Raw genomic sequence first — 19,557 nt, 5'->3', positions numbered from 1 at the left:
CGTGGCACACCTAAAGAGGTATTATTGTTAAAGGTACGAATAACTTTTCTTTTTTGTTTTTTCCTTCTCTCTCAATCTAACCATGTAGGGATACAACCCGAGCGACATCGGGAGCAACACAGTGGAAACTGGAGAGTCATAGACTTAAGACTGAAAGCACGTGCTGCACTTTTTTTCCCTTCGACCGTTTTTTCCCGAAGTGGGTTTTCGGCAAGGTTTTTAATGAGGCAGCACCGAACAGCGTGCTACACGAATAGAACAGACCGATCAAAGACCGGGGACTGGAGATTGCACACATGGACCAATAGTACACGAGCCCTCATATTTCAGACTCGAATACTAGGGGACTACTATACCATGGGTTAAGTGATAACTATGTAAAACCAAGGCTTGAACGATAGGACCAGATATAAGGACCAAACGATCAATTGAATCGTGTCCAATTAGTTTGTTCTTGCCACGACAATGGGCTAAGTGATAACTATGTAAAGCCAAAGCTTGAACGATAGGACCAGATGTAAGGACCAAACGATCGATTGAATCGTGTCCAATTTGTTTGTTCTTGCCACGGCAACGATTGTAGTTACATCTCCGGCCAGTCTATCAATAAAAATCATGCCTCGATCAAAATGATCTAGTGTTGCTAATATTGCACTTACATCTCCGGTTGGTCTATCAATAAAAATCTTGCCTCGATCAAAATGATCTAGTATTGCCAATATTGCATTTTCGCCGGACCAGACTCCTCAGTATGCGAACTACGTAAACTTAAAAGACTATGGTCTAAACGGTTAAAGACTACGGTCTAAAAAAACTTATGCAAACTTAAAAGACTATGGTCTAAGCGGTTAAAGATTATGGTCTAAAAACACAAAAAATATTGTGATCCGATCTGTCTTACAATTATAAATAAAGCAACGATTAAAGTCAACATAGACTAAAACCCAATCACGAATCATTACCACTTGAATTTTATTCTGGCCGAAACAATTAGGCAAGCCAAAAAATATGGCATGAATTGGACAAACAACGAACCGAGGAACACTTTATAAAGGACAACGAAAGGCGATGAATAGGTCGAATGAAGATCTTTTCTTTTCATTTATAGATACACATAGAGGATTACTAAGGCTCAAACAAACGGCCTTAAAACAAAAACAAAAAACAAAAAAAACAGAAGGCCCCTGAGCCTAATCTTCACCCGATCCTTCGGTTTCTTCCTCGACTGACTCGAGGTCAATATCCAAATCCTCAAGGTCGACTACAGCCTTTGATTCTACCTCGAGCCTTTTGGCCTCCTCGATAAGATCTGATAAATCCACTCCAGTGGCTTGACACGTACTCGGCTCGAAGATCACTGGACTTTTGGACAGCAGTCATGTCGGCTTTATACTCGTCCAACATATCGTCATAGCTAGAGATTTGGTCAAGAGATTTTTTATGTTCAGCCCACAGATCGGTGATTTCCCGGCCCAGTCTATCTCATTCTGCCTCGGCCGCAGCAAGTGACGACCTGAGTCCGTTTACTTGCTCCACCATCACACGAAGCTGCTCTTTAAGAGCATCCCGCTCGGCAACAGCGTTAATTATCGTTTCTTGGAGGATATTGAACTCAGTTTGATCCCATCAAGCTCCGCTGAAGTTAGTCAATCTGGCTAACGTAAGCCCGGGCCTGAGAAGGAGGGGCATTAGCATCGGCTATTAAAGGTTCATTATAAGCTTAGAAAGCCCTTACCTTCTCCGCTAGCCGGTCATGTTCCCGCTTGGCCTCGGTAGCCTCGTTTCGAGCTGATGCCAAATCTGATTGAAGGGTAGAGAGATCAGGGAGAGTTGAATTGTATTCCAATTTCTGCCAATAGAGATCCATGAGCTCATCCACCCCCTCAGTTTTCCTTTTGAGCTCCCCCTTTAGCCGATCCACTTCTGACTTAAATCGGTGGAAGCTTGTATGATGAAGCACGGAAGCCTGTAAGGAAAAAATGAGCAGTTATTAAAATGAGGCAAGAAAATAAAACTTAGTGAAAAAATGAAGGAACAGGACATACTCGGTTCAACGCCTACTGAGCCTCGTTGAAAAGGCAGGATTCGCTGACTTTAGCCATCTTCTTACAGTCCTCCTAGGACACCAGAGGGTACAGATAGCTGGCCACCCCGACCGGCCCCGACAACATGTTAATATTGGCCGGCACCTTAAAAGAGATCAGCCTCTTTCGATCCGGGTCGGTACTAGGGGCAGGAAAGACTTTCTCCAATCTGGGACCGGAATTAACCCCGAAACGGTTGGCCATGGGGATGGATAAATGTTCGAAGCCCGACACGCCAGGTGCGGGTATCTCATAACTACCATAACCGGTTGTCCCTTCCAACCCTGTTGACACCTCGGTCATTTTGCCTTTGGCTTTAGCACCGTCGGTGGAGATATTCACCAATCGAGGGGGAGAGTCCTGTATGTAAATAATTGTTTCAGCCGAAGCCACAACTTGTATCGGAAGGACAGAACCAATACCATACAAAGGCGGAATGTTAAGTACCTTTGAACCCGGTACGGAGGAAGTTTCCTTCGATCCAGCGGCTGCGGTCGAAAGCCTTCCCGAGCTCCGAGTGGGAATGTACTCGATCGTAGCGTCTTTGGATATCCCGAACTTCAACCTGACGCTCCCCACGTCCGCCAGTATCGGTATATCTTTCGAGCCCGCCGACTTCAGACTTGAGCTTTCCACCAAGGGTGGAGTAATCTCTGCAGAACTGGCCAATTCTTGATTGAGACCCTCATCGGTAAGCCGACGCTTACCTAATGCCTGGTCTTCATCATCGGAATGATCCGGTAGTTGACCAACAATATCGACGTCAAGGCCCCGGGCAGAGACATCTTCTGAAGAGGTCTCTCTAATTGTGGGCCTCGATCTTTTCCTGGCCTCTAAAGGAGCTCGAGAAGACTTGGATGACCATTTTTTTCTCCCCTCGGCCCTATTTCCTTGGTCATGAGCTTCGAGGTTTTGTTCATCAACCGAGGCCTCAGCAACCTCTTGTCCCCGAATTTTGGTGACCTTTGAAAGACCTGTAAAGGATGGAAGAACAATTTAAACTTATCATAGTATAGCACATAAGGAAACGGAGGAGCACTCTGGGGGAAGACTTACCATGATTTACGGCCTCCCACCGGGACCGAGACAAATGTCGGTAGTTGCGGTCGGCATAGGTAAGTTGGGAACAGATCTTCCCGATCCATTCATCAATGTTTGGAACCGCACTGAGGGTTCAAATAAGTGCTATGTACATACGAGTAAATCAAAGGGTCAGTGTAGGTTTAGACATATGATCATACCATACCAAAGTAAAGTCACTTACGGGTCGGGTTCCATTTCTCGGGAAATGGCAACTTTTCAGCAGGAATCAGATCCTTTGTTCTGATTTGAACAAATCTGCCCTGCTAGCCTCGGTCTCTATCTTCATCAAGACCGAAAAAGGGGGCCTTTTTGGCTCGTTCGGTGGGTTTAATCATACCCCTTCGAAAAACATGGGGACTGTACAGCCGAAGTAAAGGGTTCATCGTGAAGGGGATATTCGCGTTTATAGTGAAATAACGGAGGACCACAAAGATCCTCCAAAATGACGGATGAATCTGGCCGAGGCAAATATCATAGCATTTGCAAAATTCCACCACCACGGGATCGAGGGTGCTAAATGTAAAAGGATATAAACGCTTAAATACCCTTCTACATAGGTCGTTACAGCTTCAGTCTGATCGGGAATAACGACCTCCATACCCTTCCACCCGCAGTATTCCTTGACCTCTTCGAGTTTACTCGGGAGTATCGTGCACAAATAGTCCGATATATCGACACCTCGATCCCCTTGTTGAGAAGGTTTCTCGACCTTGAAATCCCTGATGGTTGCGTAATCTTGAGGAATGAAATATGTCAGTACAGGCTCCGATTTTGGGGCTGAGAAGGTCTCGCCGGTTTTAGCTTTTCAAAATTTGCTCAATTATGGAAATATGAAGGTATAAAGGCTTGTATGAAGGTTAGGTAAAGAGCTGATAAGAAGGTGTGAAGATATGAAGATATGAAGGTTTTCCTATCCAAAGCACACGGAGGTAAAAAGTTCTTTGGTAAAAATCAGAAAAGTGGAAAAGTGAAGGAGGGAGTTTGCTTTTATAGAGTGGGGCCGAGACGGTTCACCTTCGGTAACCGTCTTCGCAACCAACCGGTTATCGACACGTGCCAATGTCAGAACGATGTGACAGATGTGACCTTAATCTTATCTACCCATGGGAAGCGTACATGGAAAGGAACCGAATCGCCCCTCTAGATCATCGGGGCATACATGAGCAAACCGATCTCCCGACAAAACCTAGGTCGGGTCTTCACACCGATACTACTATGATCGGGTAAAGTTTCCATATCGACCACAAAAGATACCATTCCGAACCGGTTACGGTCAAGCACAAAGAATAAAACATACAAACATGGCGGTCGGTAGCGAGGCATTTCAAATTTTGGTGAACTAAAGAACAGAATGACAATTGATCAAATATTGCAAAGACATATACAAGAGCGCAGGTTCAAACAACGCAAATAGAGTACTCAATGAAGACAAGTAAAAACCGATTCGGAAATTTCTATTAAAATCATTCCACTTCACAAAATTTCGACTTTCTCGGATACATCGGTCCATCAGAAAAACGGAAAAGGCCCTACTCTACAGCCATAAGCTGAAAAAGAAAAGAAAGAAAAATAACAGCACCCTTAACCGACGTAGTAAGCCGAAGGTTGAGAACTCCGGCCTATCAATCGGATTCGGTGGAGGGTTCCACACCTTAGGAAATCGGTAGACGATGGACGATGAAGTTGAGCTGTGCGTATCATCACGAATCGATGAAGCCACCCCCGGTCATAATCATCCTCAGAGTCAACCAGGCTTCGATTTTCTCAAGGAAGTAGGTGAACAATCCCTCCTCGGATCACCCGAGGTATGTATATATGAAGTAAATGGTCAAGGGTGAAAGTGATCCCGGCTATATTAGCCAACTTCTCAATACAGTACACAAGTCTCCAAATCTGTGGGGCGATCTAGCCAATACATATCCGATACCGACGACAAAAGTTTTCGATCACTCGAGGAACAGGGAGAGTAAAACCAATGATAAAAGGATAAGTGTATGACAATGAGTAGCCAACAACATGGTGATTTATTTTTACCCCATTCCTAACAGGGCGAACGTCAACATCTGCGCTAAGTTGCAGTCTTCCCTGACTACAGTAATGGTGCCATCATCGATACAAGATTCAAAATTCTCCACCAAATCAAAATGGTAAGATATTTTGCAGTCGTTCACATAGTTAAATCCCGACGGAAGGATATCGGCAGCGAGAGATTCTAGCTCCTTATAAGAACCGCAGCTCCCGTCGGTGGCAAGAACGAAGATTGATCCTCACCTTGGGTCAATAACGAAACGTAAGCCATATCCGTGACAGGTATAACCTAACAATGGATGATCACGCCCTGATGGAAGAAGGTTCAAAGTCCGAGAAGGGCTATAGGCTCAATATGGAAATCGCGGCAAGGTTTTTTGGGGAGAAGCAAAGTATAGATTTGAAGAAGCACAGATGCATGACAAAAGAAGAATACATGGGCTTTATAAAGAAAGGAAATCAAGGGGTCCTGTAGCGTATCAAGGACTCTGACACAAGAAGGTCTCCAAAAAATGATTTGGCGGCTGAGTAATAATGACCTAGCATCGGGCAGAGTAAAGTGTTAACTAGAGGGTCTTGTCCTAGATAGATGGATGCAGCTGCTCAGCTTTATTTGGGTCCATTTCCCGCCATCAAAATTTCACCTCGGGAAATGGGGGGACTATCTGTATATGGATAAAATCGAGGATATGGACATACTCGGTTTACTGATATCAAGGTTATGCTCGGTCAAGATATGACTGGATTATCGGGGATAAGGCTTCAAGCTCAATCTGGAACGAGGCGTTAAAGCAAGTAGAAGAGACCACCATAAAGAGAAGACCGGAATATTCGCCCTCAGCCGGATATTTCGGCACCAATCTCGGCAACAGCTGTCAACAAATTCCTTTCCTTACTTAGAATTGTACTAGGGTTGGGACTTCTCTATTATATAAAGAGGAGGCCCCCATTCATTTAAAGGGTTCTGCCACGGAGAGAAAGAGAGAATTCATCTACTAAGAAAGCAGTAGAATCATCTGAGTTCCTTCATCTTTTCTAAGGTTACCTTTATTATTCATTGTTCAAATACCCGGTCACAAGGGTTCGACCTCGGTTCCCGATACCCGAGGCCGGTCATCATTCAAATTTGGTCAGATCTGCATATTTTATTTACTTATTCATTTATCTTGTAATCTAATCTCGTATTGAATTAAACCACATATCTTTAGCACCGCACATCAATTTAATTGTTCTCTGTTTTAAGGTTAAATAGTATGAATTTGGGCTAATTATATTTTCCTTTTTCTTTGTTTGGACAAACAATTACAATCCACGACGCTTAGTGTTAGGAATATATTTAGTTCTCGCGTCGCTCGATTCCTAATTCAACATTGAATCAATTCTTATTTGTATTTGATCGTGCCTAACCAAATTCGATCGCCCAGACTTTGAAAGTAAAGGTTGTATGCATGTAATAAGAGGATTGAGTAAGTTAAGGTGAATAAAAATTATGAGCGAACTATATATATGATTAAACCAAAGGCGGATTCAAAATTTAAAGTTTATGAGTTCGTAGCGGTCTCAGGTTAATATATACCATAATAGTTGAATTCACAGTCAAATATTTATAAATATCTAGAAATTCTACAAGATTTGGGCAAGAGCTATTGATTCACGTGATCCTGTAACGAACATGGTGGATCGGCACCTGGGTTAAACATTATTATATTTGCACTAAATTTGCATTCGTTGTCATAATACAAGGAGAACTAACTATGCTAAATAGGTGGTAGTGAATAGTGATACCGTTTTCTTCTTTTTCTATGAACAGAAGGATTATGAAACAATTTACTACATATTTTGTGCACCGTCCAATCCTTTATTAAAAAAAATCTTCAATAAGTTAACCATAAAATTATTCGACCATGTTAGTTAATACTCAATTTAACCAAATTTATCTGACTAAAACGAATACTAAAGGGTAAGCAACTTAAGAACTCATCTTTTATATATTTTGGGCTCATTCGGTTATCGGATTATGAAATAATTGAGTATAAAATTGAATATTATTCTATCCCTCCTCTGATTATATTTTTATTTCTTGGTATTAGTAATACCAGTCTAATGTCGTATTTTTGGTATAATTTTATACCTTGTTTGATGTGGGATAACAATAAATATATAATTAGCTATCATTGTACAAAATGAAACACAATCGTAAAAATTATGTGGGACGATCAGTTTTCGTGCATGTTATGAGTGTTTAGCCGCTGTTTAAAAAGTAATAATAGAAAATTAGCTACATATTAATGTGAAAAAAGATCGGACAAAAATAACCCTATTTAAAAATATAAAACAACTTATAAATATTTGTACCCCATGAATCGTTCCTTGATTTGAACCTCATGAAGCTATCCTTGGTTTTATACTTGTGAATTCCTTCGAATTTTAATAGTATTAGCTGACGTTGTTCCGTGTTTTAGTTGAGTATATTTTTGTCCATAAATTTTATATTAAAAGAGTGGCTAAATATTAGTATGTAATAATTTTTTAAAGGGAAAAGGTCAAATTTACCCCTGTGTTTTGATTAATAGTTTACATTTACCCCTAGTAAGTTATTCTAGTAACCCATAACCTTACTGTTGATAAACTATATAAATATAACCCCATTCCTAACCACGGCCCACTATGACGTTACCATGTCAATTAATGAGTCCACGAGGGAACTAGTCAACATGCCACATAATACTACAGACCCACCCCAAAAGTTAACTCGATCCACCCTAATTTTTCCCTAAATAATACCATCAATGACTGGTTGACTAAAACAATTAGGGCTCATTTGTCTCACGCACTTTGTCGGCTTGAAAGAGAAAGAGATATGTGAATCTCTCATTATGTGTTCCTGAAAGGGAAATCTACTTCTTCCTAAGGCAAGAACTTTATTCCCCGTCCTTTTGTGGCAGTTGTATTTTAGTGTTAGGGTTTTTTTTCCTCATTGTTGTGTAATTTTTCCCGTTTTAGTGTAATGTTTGTTGATGTTTTTACTTTATTGTTATCTTTTTGGTGTTTTTTTATGTTTGTAAGAGTGTTATTGGGGATCGAGGGTTAGGGTTTTATATTTTTTGGATACGATATTTAGGGTTTCTATCGTGACTAGGTTTTTAGGGTTGAATGTTAGGGTTTCAAGGTGGTATTGCATATATAGTGTTGTATATGATTTAGGGTTTTATTTGAAATGTTATTCTTTGGTCTAGGGTTTCAATTTGTTGTGGTCCCAACTGTACCTTCCTACTCCAACTAATGGAAAAATGGCTTTGAATGGTCGTAATCGTCGACAACCCAACCGATTTCTTATTTGGTTGTGTTGTTCCTTTCAATAGGTTATCTGATTTTGTTGGTTGGTGTGCTTTGGTTAGTTATTGTGTGCTGGAAAGTGGGGTATCCTTTGCTTGCTTTGTTTATTGATTGTGGACTCTTACTTTGGTAAATATTCATTGTTCTCCCATACCTTTTAATGTCCTTCGTTATTGAAGTTGACAGGCTTTAAAGTCTATAGTATCTGTTAAAGTTTGATTTTTATGCCTGCCTTTGAATTTTATTTGATTTATTTGTGCCTTTTTTTTAGTCTTAAGTTGACTTTCTGGTTTCCATGTGTCTTTGTACTGCTCAAATATGTAATTTCTTTATTGTGTTGTTGCTAAATGATGAAAATTATTTTAAGTGTTGGTACTTTCAACTTTTTGTTTCTTTATGCATATACTTTAGTTTTCTGGTTTGAGAATTTTTGGGGTTGTGTACTTTATCTTTTTTTTCTTCCACTTGTCCCCTGTTGTACCTCAATTTACTTGTTAATATCATGTTTGCACTTTCATTAATTCGAAGTTTTTGCCTTTTTCTGATTTTTTTTTTGTTTCTTTATTCATATACTTTAGTACCTTATTTGATTTATGAGATATAATTAAGTTGTCTTTATGTACACCTCTAGAAAGTGTTACATGCATAAATATTTCTAAATGTTTCTTGTTTGTCTGTTGCTAAATTATTTTAGTTTTCTGGTGCCCTGTTGTACACTTGTGCCCTACTAAGTGTTACATTCCCTTTTTTGTTTCTTTATGTATTCACTGTAGTACCCCCTGTTGTACACTTGTACCCTTCTAAGTGTACAATATTTTTTGTTTCTTTATGCATTCACTGTAGTACATTAGCTAGTTTAAGTGTCTCTTTGGTTTAAATGTGTCATTTTTACTTGTATAATTATTTATCTTTACTAATTTTAAGTGTGTTATGGTTTTCTAATTAGTCACAAGTATTTTTTTTTCCAGCTTCCAACAATGGTTAATGTGCATTTGAAGTTTGTTCATGGTGGACATTGGTTATTTGAGCCACAACTAAATTACTCAGGCTTTCTTGTTCATGGTAAGAAAGACTATGACTCTGACTTGCTTTGTTTTACTGATTTACTGGCTGAATGTACTTGTAACGCTGGGTATATTGGGGTGCAACAACTCATAATGAAAGGTCCTTCTAATAGATACTATGAAGTAGCAGTGTTTTAAAAGGCGGGAGCGTAAGGCAAGTCGTTTTACGTCTGCCTCAGCGAAGCGTAAGTCCCGAGGCACGGGGCGTAAGCCTCATGGGGCTTTAATTTTTCGTATTTCATAAAAGGATATAATTACAATAAATACTTTTAAATGGGTAAAATAGCGAAAAATTTGAAGAAAACTGAAATATATGCTCCATCCCCACAAAAAAACTAATCAGAACAATCTATTATACGCTACTTACAAGCCAAGTGATTGCTCGTTACTTTTTTGAGATAGTAGAAGACAAGATAAATAATTGGAAAAGAACATATATTAGGCATTCTAGCAATAAAAAAAAGGTCGTGACTTTTAAATTTAATGTTTCGGTTCCTTTTTAAAATATTTGAGGAATTACTAGTTGACCTTTGAGAATTTGGGCATTATATTGAGGACTTATTTAACAAATTTTGTTTTAATTTGAAGAAGTTTTCTGGGCTTACGCCCCAACACGCCCCAACCAAAAAAACTCGCCACAAATGCCCAGACGTACGCCCCTAATTGCTGGGCGTATGCCTTTTGAGACTTTCGCCTCGAACCATCGCCCCGGGGCATTTTTGATACGCCCCGCCCCGAGGCTCGCCCCGAAAATGACTTTTAAAAGGAGATGATGGGATTAGAATTTTATTGGATTTTGTTAGCCCACAGTGTAATGTTATCAACATATTTGTTGTAGAAGAGTGTGAATTAGGTATTGTTGCACCTAATATAATCCATCACAACGAGTATCACCTAGATGAATATGAAGCTGCCTTTGAATATAGTTCAGATGACAGTGATTATGATGGACAGGAATCTCCAGTTTTTTCTGATTATAATTCTGATAGGCTAGAGTCACTTTTTAAAACAAAAGAAGAAGGATATTAATGATTAGTTGATAGACTATCTTTCAGTGAAAAAGGAAAAAGGAAAAAAATCTCACTTCTATCTCCTAGTTTCATGCAAACCTTAAATCTACGTTAAGCAACATGGCGGCACCGGCCACTGGTCAGCCACCAACAGCCTTTGGCTATCATATCTACTCATCAATTCCCTCCTTTGAATGATCCTTCTTCGTCCACAATGACCTCTAACCCAATAATGATGTTGTCAAACCCTACAAACCCTAACAACCCTAACCCTAATAGTCAAGAGAACTATGTAGTTCAGGCTGCAGTAAAGAAAAACTTTGTAGACTTGATGAACCCTAATGGAAATATGAACATGCAGATGGTGGAACATACAATTGAACCCATCCCAATCAAAACATTGGAGATATTAGATAGAGAACCTTTGGTGAAATCGACAGAAGTGGAGGTTCAATGCATGAACATAATTAAGAAGCTTCAATATGTTGTAGTTGGTAAGTTATCTTATGGATGGCCAGAGCTTGAAGAATTAAGGACACAGATTCCACTACAATGTGGGATTCAAGGAGATTGTCGTATTGGATTATTTTGAAATCGCCATGTTCTTATGTGATTTGAACGTTTTGAAGATTTACTCCAGATGATGTCAAAGGCTGCTCATTATATTAAATCTAGAGATGGAGGAATGTATCAGATGAGACATTTGCTATATGATACAAAATTCAAAGTTGATGAGGAAACAACAATGGTGATAGCCTGGATCTCTTTTCCAAATTTGTTTAACAACGTTTCTTGCGAAGAATTCTTTGTTTACATTAGCTTCTGCAGTTGGTAAGCCATTGCAATTGGATATGGCTACTATTAATAAAACTCGACCAAACTGTGCGAGGGTAAAGGTTCTAGTTGATCTTGTCGCAGATTTACCAAAAGTGGTGAACATGAAAATCACTGATGAGAAAACAGGTGTTTCTCGTTTAGTCAAAGCTCAAATTCGATATGATGTGCTGCCAAAATATTGTAAACATTGTAAGTTGCAGGGCCATAATGAAGAAGGATCTAAAAAAATTGCATCCAGAATTGAGAATTGTTCATGTTGAAAGAAAGGACAAGGGTGAAGGTTTAGAGGCTCGTGGACCTCAACCATCAAAGCGACCTTATAGAAATTTTAGAAGACTAGGTGGAAGAGTTATTGGATGTCCTGGTGATTGGAAAACAGTCAAAGATAAAAGGGTATTCACAAAGGAAAAGAATTTGAGTAAGTTCATATATCGGAAGCCTATCAATGGGAATGTAGCAGAAGTACAAATACAAAATGCTTTAGAAGCATTAACTGTGGAAAATGAGGCTGCTGAGGGTCATGAAGTTGAATCACTCAAAGAATCTGCAGAGAAAAGAAAAGAAATCCAGAAACGAGCAACAAAGTCTATGGAGATACAAGATTTGGAGGAGGAACAAGTAGTAGTTGGGCTCAGCAATCAGGAAGTTGTAGAAATTCTAGCTACAACTAAGGTAAAGGAGAAGGAAGACAAGGTAGAAGAGATTGATGCAACACAGAGTTTGATCACAGATTATAATGTTCATGAAGTTGTAGAAAGTTTGTCTACAACTGGTACAAAAGAAAAGGTGGACAATATAGAGGGGTTCAAGTCAGACAAGGAAGATAATGTGAATAATGTTAGTGAACAAATTGTTTGTAGACAAGAGAATGGGATAGACGAATTAGGTGATGATCATGCTGAGGAAACAGAAGTTATTAGTACTCAATCTCTCTCGGCTAAATGGGGGGATAGAGTGGAAAAGGAAAATGAAGTCGAAGAGGACAAGCTAAATGGGATATTATCTATTGAAAATGAAAGTGATCTGGTTTATGATATTGAGGAAGATTTAAGAGATGTGGTAGTAAATGAAGGAAAAAATGAAGTTACAGGGGATAGAGTTGTACTGAAGATCCCGCTGGAGGAGATACTTGCTCTGATGAGGTGGGGAGAACTGTTTCTTCACCTTAGGCAGAAGTTGGCAATGCTATTATTATTAGCAGTCCTATGGTTCAACCCTTACAACTAGCTGTGTTGAAAAACGATTCACCAATGAAGAGGCTTCATAATATTGTTTCTCATAATATGGAGGATGAAATTGGTAGCAAAATGAAAGATAAAGAAAACTTTCACAACAATATGGAAGATTTGGAGGAATCTGTGGTGCAAAATCTTGAAGAAGTATGTAAGCAGGCTGATGTATCTCCAAAATCAAAAGCAACAGGTGGAAAAAAAGGGAAGAAACAAATTGAAGGAAAGAGGCAAATTGTAGCAGATATCCAGCAACCTACTAGGGTTGTGCCAAAGGGAACTGCAGCAAGTAAGTCAAGTTTTAAATGATGATCAAAACAATCATTTGGAACATTAGATCAGTGCTGACACAACAAGCTTTTCATAAGCTTCAAATGTTACATAAACATCATAAGTTTATGATAATTGCATTGATGGAGCCTTTTCAACAAGTCAAAAATATTCACAAGTTTAAGAGGAGACTAGGGAGCAGGTGCAAATTGCAATGGAAAGATTTGGATTTTTGTGGAAGAGAATGTGGATGTGGAAATTTTATCTGACACTGCTCAATAGATTACTTTGAAACTGTTTATTCAGGAGCAAAACGTATTTTTGATCACTACTTTAGTCTATGCTAAATGTGATGAGATGGAAAGACTACAATTTTGGGATATTATTTATCATTTGGCTGGTAGTTTTGATCTGCCTTGGTTGGTAAGGGGGACTTTAATGTGGTTCTAAATGAAGATGAAAAATAGGTGGAGTTCCTATTGTCCCTCAAGACTATGAGGATTTTGCCTTCCGTATCAATTCATGTGAGTTGTTTGAAACTTATTTTGAGTGGAGTCCTTTCACCTGGTGGAATTGAAGGGCAGGTGATGATTGTATATATGAGAGGCTGGATAGAATTGGCGTCAACCCGCAGCTTCAGCAGTGGTTTGGTCATATTGAAGTGGAGCATTTATCTAGGACAGGCTCTGATCATGCTCCACTTCTTGTTTTATTGGGTGAAGAAGCTCAGAATTTCATAAAACCATTCAGGTTTTTAAACTTTTGGACTGAACATAAAGATTTTTTGGATACAGTTAAGTTGCACTGGCCTGAGGAAACTGAAGGCAATTCTTTTCTGGTTTTTAAGCAGAAGATCAAGCAAGTGAGGGCATTATCCTCATGGAGTAAACAGGCTTTTTGGGATATTTTCAAACAACTTATTATAAGGGAGGATATAGTGAGAATCAAGGAGCAATTTTTTGAAGAAGAGCCATCTGCTGAAAATAGAACAGTGTTGCAACTTGCTCAAGCTGAAATGAAGAAGTATCTACATTATGAGGAAGAATTTTAGATTCAAAAATCAGGCTATACATGGTTTGCTGAAGGAGACAGATTCATCAGGTTCTTTCATAACTTAGTAAATGGTAGGAGAAAAAGACTGCAAGTGAATAGAATTCAAGATGCTGAGGAAGATTGGATAGAAGAAAAGGATCAGCTAGCAGCAAAAGCAGTTAGTTTTTTCCACAAACAGTTCACTCAAAAGGAGGAAATCTCAGACTTTGGCATGTTGAGACATATCCCTGGTATGGTTTCTTCTTAAAGCAATGAGATTCTATGTGCAATACCTTCATTTGACGAGGTTAAGAATGCTATTTTTTATATTAAGGGAGAGAGTGCTTGTGGTCCTGATGGTCTATCAGGAGCTTTTTTTCAATCATGTTGGAAAATTGTAAGTCTGGATGTATTCAAAGTGGTTAAAGCATTCTATGAAGGGCATACTATTCCAAAATCCATCACTCAAACTAACTTGGCGCCGATTCCTAAGAAATCAGTAATTCATACTTTTGCCGATCTGAGGCCAATTAGTTTGAGCAACTTCATTAATAAGGTAATATCAAGAGTGGTGAATGGAAGACTAGATAAAATATTGCCTGAGCTGATTTCTAGTAACCATTCTGGTTTTGTGAAAAAAAGGAGCATTATTGAAAATGTACTGCTTACTCAAGAAATTGTTACACCTATAAGAAAAAAAGGCAAACCTGCAAATGTGGTGATTAAGTTAGATATGGCTAAGGCATATGATAGGGTGTCATTGTTGTATTTAACTAAGGTATTGAGAAAAATGGGATTTGCAGAAATTTTTGTGGATCAGATATGGAGACTATTGGCTAATAACTGGTATTCAAATTTGTTGAGTGGTCAATCCTATGGTTTTTTCCATTAGACAAGGGGCGTGAAACAAGGTGATCCACTATCACCTGCTCTTTTCATACTATCTGCTGAGGTGTTGTCTAGAGCACTTAACTCTTTATTTGATAATGGGCAATATAGGTGCTTTGGAATGCCTAAATGGAGCGCCAATTTGAGTCATCTTGCTTGTGCAGATGATACTATAATTTTTGCTTCAGCAGATAAACTATCATTAGAAATGACAATGGAAGTTTTGAGAGATTATGAAAAGGTATCAGGCCAACTCATAAATAGGGATAAAGGTTCCATTATATGCATCAAAAGTCTGGTATTCATATTTGTCAGGAGGTTGAGCAAATTACTGGTTTCACTAGAGGCATGTTCCTATTCCAATATCTTGGATGTCCTATATTCCACACCAGAAAGAGGAAATTGAAGGTAAGAATAGACGCTGGTTTGCTTGGCTAAAACTCTATGTTCCTAAACATGAGGGAGCACTGGGATTTAGGTTCCTTTTTGATGTTTCTAAAGCCTTGTTTGCTAAGCTATGGTGGAGATTCAGGACAGGCTGTACTTTGTGGTCAACTTTCATGTGGAACAAGTATTGTAAGAAGCATATCGTAACCTTGGTTCAATAGAAAGGGGGTTCACAATTATGGAAGAAGATGCTAGAGGCAAGAGATGCAATAGAAAAAGAAATCTGGTGGGAACCAAGAAATAGGACTAGTAACTTTTGGTTTGACAAGTGGACCAATCTAGGACCTCTTACTCAGATTATGCCAACAAATTTTCCAATGGATAATAGTATTCAGGAGGTTGCAGATGTGATGGTCAATGAGAAATGGAGTTATCAAATATGGCAGCAAACTGTGCTAGAAGATATTGTTGATCATATCAGAAATGAATTACATATTGATACTCTTTCTGAAGAAAAAGACAAGGACTAATGGATGCTCACTAGTAGTGGTAAGTTTACTGTTAGCAGTGCATGCGAGGTATTAAGGTAGAGAAATGATTCAAACTGGTTTTATAGACAACTTTGGAGAAAAGGTTTGCCTTTCAAAATTGCATTTTCCTTGTGGAGAGTTTGGGAGCAGAAATTACCTATAGATGATGTGCTAGCCAGGATGGGGATATCTAATATTTCTATTTGTAGGTGCTGTGCTCAACCTCAACAATAAACAATGAATCATATATTTTTGACTGGAAAATATGCAGCAGACATTTGGAAGATCTTTTCAGCAGCAGTATGTGTGCAAGGTCCTTTTATTCAAATAAACCAAGCAGTCAAGAAATGGTGGGATACATTGTCACGACTCAAATCTGACACTTAGACCGCGACAGGGAAACTGACGAGCTTCTACCCATGAGGCGAACCCTCTAGGCTAATCATGCTGATAATTAAAAGATGAAGAATAATACTACTCAAAGTCTTATAATATAATAGTACGTGTGGAAACGTAATACAAATACTGATTCTGCCCGTAAACCCCGTAATATGTCTAAGTCATGGAACTACTAGTCTGAATACAAGAGTACGAGACGCAACTCGGAATACTACTAAGTCAGCTAGAGAAGAAGAGACCGCCATGATCTAATGGTAGCTCACCCCGACTGAACTAGACTAAAACAAGCTGGAATAATCAGGTATCAGTCACCTGGTCGCCGTTGACCACACCTGCACACATACAAACATCAACAAGCGTGAGTCTAAAAGACCCAGCAAGATCATCGACACTCTCAGCTTACCCCTGGGGCAAGTCTTTGAAGTCCATGATAATGCATAAAAGCACTTAAATAGTACAAGTATATTAAATATATACAAACACTGAAGCTGAAGCTGAAATCATGAAGCATAAACAAGCAAGACATGAAATATACTGAATCTGAATCTATGCCCACGGGACACGATACGTTTTTGTCCATGTCTTACCCCGTCTTCCGAAGTGGACATTATTTACCCACATCTTACCCGGATCACTTATAATTCTGGCATCTACCTCGAAATACACTGAATATGAATCTATGCTCACGGGACATGGTATGTATTTGTCCATGTCTTACACCATCTTTCGGAGTAGGAATTATTTACCCATGTCTTACCCGGGTCACTTATAACTCTGGCATCTACCTCTAATCGAACCCAATATGGCCTGTCGGAGTATACCCCTCTGAAGATATAATAAAGTGGAACAAACATCCAATCAATACCAATTCAAAACTCTACATATCTAGCAAGTATCTAGTTAAGCGAAATTACGCTAAAGGACTCATACGGTCATTATTTAGACATTTGAAAATATTCCAAGTTTGATCATGTTTGCCCACTCACACGAACTAAATGGTTTAAATGCATACATACAACATAAATCATATGCTTTTTATGAAAAACAAGTAAGCTAATAGTTTAAGCCTTACTTGCCCTATAACCGGAATGCAAACCTCTCTTGAAACACCAATTTATCTACAAACGATCTCCAATAGCCTCAACCTATTTAATAACATAAATAATGGGTTCAAATTAGTCTAGGGAACTGATCCCATAATTTTAGACAACCCTGGGTCAAAGTCCAATAACTATCATGCTATTAGCAGACTAATCCCTTTAATCACCGCTATGTTCAACAACTCAATTGGTTTAAAAACGTTTCCACTATGTTGTTAATGGTATAATTTATAAATCTTCTCTTATCATTAAAACTCGAAAAGAGTAGAACTAAATGACAATTCTTTATCCGATCAAATAAAGAAAAAGAAGTTAACAGAAGCATGTACTTTGTGGCTCGAAAAATTTGGTGCAAATACCTATGTACAAAATCTCACTTGTCTTTTTTCTGTGTGCGCACATACACACATAGTCTCGGCACCCTACGGTAGAAATTCAGTTTCATAATCATCCATCCCCTTACATGAGTTATACGATCCATGACTTATAATAATAATTACACAATAGTTGCAAATGCCAACAATGAATTCCCTGTGCAATGTTGAAATAAAATCTAAAGAGGTATTGTTTATTATTAAATAATATTTCTACTCCCAAAGCCTAATGAACACAATCATGACACCCATAATCATTATGTCCCCTAAGATGAATTCCTTGGCATTATCTCATAAAGAAAAAATTATGCTAAAGATCCTAATTCGATTCATGAAACATGGATATAGAATGAACTAAGTGCAGTACTTGAACATGACGGTTGGAAATTCTGATCTTCCTCACTTTCACGCAGCAAAACCTCTAGTATGATGTTTCATGTTATTCCCCTCAATATCAGAAATATTATAATCCCTAATAATAGTCTAAGACGTGTCCTGCAACTAAAGTAATGGGCCTGGCCCACTTATTCACTTAACTGATTACCCCATTTCATTTATTATATCATATAACCTATATTTTCCAATAAATATATATACCTACATACAATATAAATATAATCAATACCCACTCCGATATGAAACTCGTTAAAATTAGTAGGCTATAATTAAGGAAATAATTCTAAAATTCACTCGAAAAATATCGGGTTGTTACATACATAATGCTCTCAAAAGTTGAAACCATTATATCAAGTAGCTCCAGCTATTATTTTTTGGCAACTTTGGAAGAGAAGAAACACAGTTCTGCATGGTGGTGTTATGTCTAGGAATAGGGTCATATATGAGATCAATCTTAATTTTATTCAGCTGACAAAAACAAAATATCCCTAGATGACAAACATGTCAAATTCTTGGCCTCAACTAGTGCAATATCCGGAAGATTATAGACCTCACATAAAGTACACTCTGGTGCAATGGTGAAGTCCTCCTCAAGGGTGGTTTAAATGTAACAGTGATGGTGCTTCTAAAAGCAATCCAGGCTCTAGTGCAGCTTCATTCTGTGTGCAGAAGCAAAGGCTAACACTAGAGGGGAGTTTATTCATGCTAACACTAGAAAAATTGCAGACACAACTTGCTTATGTGCAGAAGCAAAGGCAATGCATAATGGCATTGCTTATTGTGTACAGCAGTAGCTACTACCATTGATTTTGGAGACTGATTCTCTTAGCTTAATGAAGATTGTAGAAGGGGAATGGGATGTCCCGTGGAGCATTAGTATAGAGGTTTAGAAGATCACAGAATGGAGAAGAAAGAGAGTGATACAGATTGGCCATGTTCTGAGAGAAGGCAACCAACTGGCTGATTTTTTAACTAACTTTATTTTTGATTTTTCAGGTACACTCCACTTTGATTCATTTACTGGATTACCAACAACACCTAGGAGGCTTGTAAACATTGACAAGATGCATTTACCAAGTCTCAAATTCAAGACAGTAATTCCTAGACAACCAGATTAAAGCAAGACTATCTAAGAAAACCATATGCAACATATATGAAAGCTGCAGATCATTGTTTAAATGAAGAATTCAAGGAAGCGATTGGTCAACAGGTTTAAGTTTTCATCTGTTATTGAATCCGTCACTATGAAACTTCTATCCAATGTGTGGTATTAACTTTATGTTCAACCTATTGGAAGAATTTCCTTAGTGACAGAGGATAAGTACAAATGAACTACAACACGGAGAGGTTGACAACATGCATATTCTATTAAGTTTCTGCACAGTTTTGGCAATTATTTCAGGCCTGAAATTGTACAGTTTCAAGTTGGAAGGATCCTTCTGTTGGTACTTGATTCCATAGCACTTCGTGAGAGCTCTAAGGTGACTTGATGTGGACTCAAACCAAGACT

At 38.5% G+C, this 19,557-nt stretch overlaps 1 protein-coding gene across 1 annotated transcript; it reads left to right on the top strand.

The window, feature by feature from the left end:
• Nucleotides 1-12,692: 12,692 nt before the first annotated feature.
• Nucleotides 12,693-15,778, top strand: LOC132631080 (uncharacterized). Its single transcript, XM_060346682.1, has 7 exons — nucleotides 12,693-12,960; nucleotides 13,526-13,964; nucleotides 14,070-14,229; nucleotides 14,308-14,751; nucleotides 14,866-15,102; nucleotides 15,177-15,269; nucleotides 15,470-15,778. The coding sequence occupies exons 1-7, from the start codon at nucleotides 12,693-12,695 to the stop codon at nucleotides 15,776-15,778; spliced, it is 1,950 nt and encodes a 649-aa protein (XP_060202665.1).
• The last annotated feature ends 3,779 nt before the right edge of the window (nucleotides 15,779-19,557 follow it).

Source organism: Lycium barbarum, chromosome 3 (assembly GCF_019175385.1).
Source record: "Lycium barbarum isolate Lr01 chromosome 3, ASM1917538v2, whole genome shotgun sequence".
Taxonomy (NCBI): domain Eukaryota; kingdom Viridiplantae; phylum Streptophyta; class Magnoliopsida; order Solanales; family Solanaceae; genus Lycium; species Lycium barbarum.
Note: the sequence above shows the minus strand (reverse complement) of the source record. Positions and strands in the feature narration are given on the sequence as shown.

Bases quoted from the DNA above. Each gene is read 5' to 3' on its own strand.
- LOC132631080 (XM_060346682.1), top strand. From the start codon at position 12,693: ATGAAGAGGCTTCATAATATTGTTTCTCATAATATGGAGGATGAAATT. The intron at 13,965-14,069 runs GTATCTACATTA...AGTAAATGGTAG, and splicing joins GCTCAAGCTGAAATGAAGAA to GAGAAAAAGACTGCAAGTGA. The intron at 15,270-15,469 runs GTAAGAATAGAC...TTGGTTCAATAG, and splicing joins CCAGAAAGAGGAAATTGAAG to AAAGGGGGTTCACAATTATG.